The sequence below is a fragment of the Mesitornis unicolor genome, unplaced genomic scaffold (genome assembly GCF_000695765.1).
Source record: "Mesitornis unicolor isolate BGI_N332 unplaced genomic scaffold, ASM69576v1 scaffold31388, whole genome shotgun sequence".
Lineage (NCBI taxonomy): Eukaryota > Metazoa > Chordata > Aves > Mesitornithiformes > Mesitornithidae > Mesitornis > Mesitornis unicolor.
The window spans coordinates 9061-12381 of record NW_010200427.1 but is presented as its reverse complement, the minus strand read 5'-3'; the positions used below and the strand labels follow the sequence as shown (position 1 = coordinate 12381).

At 49.4% G+C, this 3321-nt stretch overlaps 1 protein-coding gene across 1 annotated transcript; it reads right to left on the bottom strand.

Annotated features, from left to right (window-relative positions):
* Positions 1 to 1351: 1351 nt before the first annotated feature.
* TOR4A (torsin family 4, member A) lies at positions 1352 to 2920 on the bottom strand. The gene has a single exon (XM_010189756.1). It carries the CDS (start codon positions 2918 to 2920, stop codon positions 1352 to 1354), a length of 1569 nt encoding a protein of 522 aa, XP_010188058.1.
* Positions 2921 to 3321: the final 401 nt, after the last annotated feature.

Genomic DNA, 3321 nt, shown 5'->3' with positions numbered 1-3321 from the left:
CACACACACACACACACACACAAACATACCACCAAAGTGGTCTGCAAAAATCCACACAGCAAAGCTGTTGCCCTTGCTCCTGATCTGAAGCACAAGCATGGCAATGCAGGTACATTGGATCAGAAGAGAAATGTGGGAGGGAAACCCCATTTCAGTCAAATAAAGCAAACGTACTTTGAATTCTTTTATTCAGGGTTGTCTGGATTTATTCCTGCCAACAGCTCTGGAAGCAGCAGTTTGTGACGGAAGTCTGTGGAGACCAACAATTCGAAAGAGGCAAATCAAACAACCAGTGCAAACATCCACAAGATTATGTGTATGATTCACAGCAAATTGTAGAAGGGGATTTAGGCACAAAACCAAAACCTGAAAAAGCAAGGTCATAAATACCTGCTCAGTTTGCCTGCTCGAAACAAGGACATGTGCTTCTCCTGAGGTGCCTGCAGGCAGCACGCTCTCCCTGGGGTCTCAATGGCAGAGGACCTCTTCTTGGCCACCCAGGACTGGGAGCAAGCCCAGGACTCCCACTGCATTCAGCCCAGACAGCTCAAATTGTCTTTTCCAGTGTGTGTTGCTTAATATATGTCAGTTGCTATTTTGGGCTTTCTAGGTAATGAGTGTGGGGAAGCGTACCCAGAAGCAAAAAAGCAGAAGAGCTCTCAGGATGAGTTGCCACTGCCAGACCTGAAACAAGCTGGTGGTTATTTCTGCACTGGCTGGCACAGCCGAGCAGCCTTCGAGACGAGCCCAGACAGACTTGCAGGGCAGAAATCTCGCTGGAGGTGCCAAAGGTGAGCTCAGGTATGAGCTCAGAAGAGCGAAAGCTCAGGAACAGGTCCAAAAAGCAGTCTCCAGAGTGTGCAGTCACGTAGGAGCTGGAGAAAGCAGAGCTCTGAGTGCCCACGTATTTGGGGGATAAGGCAGCCCAAATGAGCTGAAGACTGATGGAGTGAGACACGGCTACGTGTACTGCAGGGACAGCAGCCCAGTTACATTTCCTCCTCCTGTTTATATTCCATGGCATCTGCTCTCATCGCACAGCTCCTTAATGACAAAGTATCCCAAATGGGCATGTGAGGAATAAAGCATCTCGCAATTAATGGGAGGTTGCTTGGGCTTCGTTGCCTGGGCCTTATTCACAGAACATTAGGAACAAGTGAAGCATCTGGAGGAGAACAGAGACCACGTTGCGAGGAGCCTGGGCTGCTGTCCCTCTACCTTGGCCAGGACAGAGTCAGTGCAGGCCTGAGAAAGGACACCTTGGCCACAGCCCGCTGCAACGCACTCCTCCATAACAAACCCAGAATTTTGCAGATCCCCGAGAGCAGGACTTGCCCTCCGCAGTAAATCACTACAGCAGGTTGACTTTGGCCACAACCTGCTTGCAGCCCATCCTGGAGTACTCCTTGTCCCCTGTAGTGTAGTAACTGAGCTGACTTGCTAAATTTTCAATATGCTTCTGGTCGGGATACAGCCCTTCCCTCCTCATCTCCTCTAGGAAGCAGTTGATGACGTGGCTTTTCTCCAGAAGAACAAACGGGATGATGTCCGCAGATTTCCAGAGAGGGTGGACATCAATCAGAACGGGCTGGACGATGCTCAGCAGTTCTTCAACTCCCCTTTGCTGATGCAGAAGCTCAGTGGATTTATTCTGGATAACAAACTTTGTTATTTCACCACCTCCTATGTTGCTTATTAAGATGTAGATGGCATTGAGGAACTCATTGGTTTGATTGGGTTCAAAGAATCGGCTGAGAGTATCCAGCAGGACAGGAGACATGAGCTCAACCTCATCCAGGATAAACAGCGGTATCTTCTCTTCTATTTCAGCTCTTGTAACCATGTCTGAAATCTTCTTCGACAAATCGATTTCACAAGAAAGAGGAGCCGCCCCGCTGGGGCAGTGGTGCATAACAAAGTACTGAAGCACAAAGTCATTGTCCATGACGGACCGAAAATGCTTGGCCAGCAGCCAGCCAACGTGACTCTTCCCAACCCCTGTCGGGCCGTTTAAAGAGATGACTAGAGGCTTGTTGTGGATGTGGGTAGCCAGGTAGTCTTTCAGTAACTCCATAATACTTTCCACAGCAACCTTCTGCCCAAATACTTCCCGGTGCATTGTTTTCTCCAAACCATCTAGGTCGTATTTTTGGAGGTTATCATCCAGGTTCTCTATTGCGTTGAGGATCTGGAAGAACATAATACCGACGAGCAAGAGCAGGCAGCGTTTTGCCTTGCTCTTCTCCTCTGCTGGAAGGTATCTTTTTGTTTTATCTGGATACAGGACTATCCTAGATTTCCTTCGATTCTTTTTCCGCCTGCATTTTTTCATAGCATATTGCTCCACAGACGTGTCAAAGGTGAAGTACTGGGAATTTTCAAAGCTGGACTGATTAAAGAAGGGCATGGAAGGGCCGTACAGGCCAGTTCGGTTCAGGGAAAACTGCCTTTGCAGCAGCCTCGTATGGGCAAGCTCCGAAGACTTTTCTCGAGGGAGCTCTAAACGCAGACGGCTTTTCTTTTGCCCCCAGCATCGCCGTCGCAGGCGGATGATTGCCCGCAAGGGAGAAGAAATAGAGGACATTTTCTTTGAAGCAGCAGGGATTTCAGCGTCCTGTACTTCTTCCCCATCGCTCTCATAGCAAGATGCCTCTCCTTTTGCATCACTCTCGGCACAGGGCATTTCCCCTTCCCCGTCGCTGTCAGTGCTGGGCACCTCTCCTTCTCCGCTGCTCTCAGCACACGGTGCCTCTTCTTTTGTGTTGGTCTCAGCCCAGGACACCTCTGCTTCTGCGTCGCTCTCAGCACAGGACATGTCTCCTTCAGCATCGCTCTCTGCACAGGGCGGCTCTCCTCCCCGCTCCTCCGCGGCAGAGGACACTTCTCCATCCACCTCAGCACAGGGCTGCTCTCCATCCATCTTGTCTGGTTCTTGAAGCCCATTCACATCATCTTCTTTCTGAAAAGAAAAAGAACAATGTAAAATCAATCTTTGTAAGATCAGGAATTGACTGATAACAGCCAAATTTGACAGATATCCCACTTTTTAATGGGCAGAACAATTACCTGTAGCGTCAGCAATGACAAGGTGGCAGAGAGAGACTTTCAGACCTAAGCTAACTTTCTGGAAGATGCTCTAGACATGCAAAACTACAGTGTAAAGAAATGCAAATCGATGCATATCACAAAATCAACCCTGCCTTCATATACAGAAGGAAAGCTCGGAGCAGGCTGGAGCCAAAGCCGGGATCTCTGCTATGCGCTGCCACAAGCAGGAGGCAGGACACAGGGCAGACAGACCCACGCTCTGCACCAGAGCTG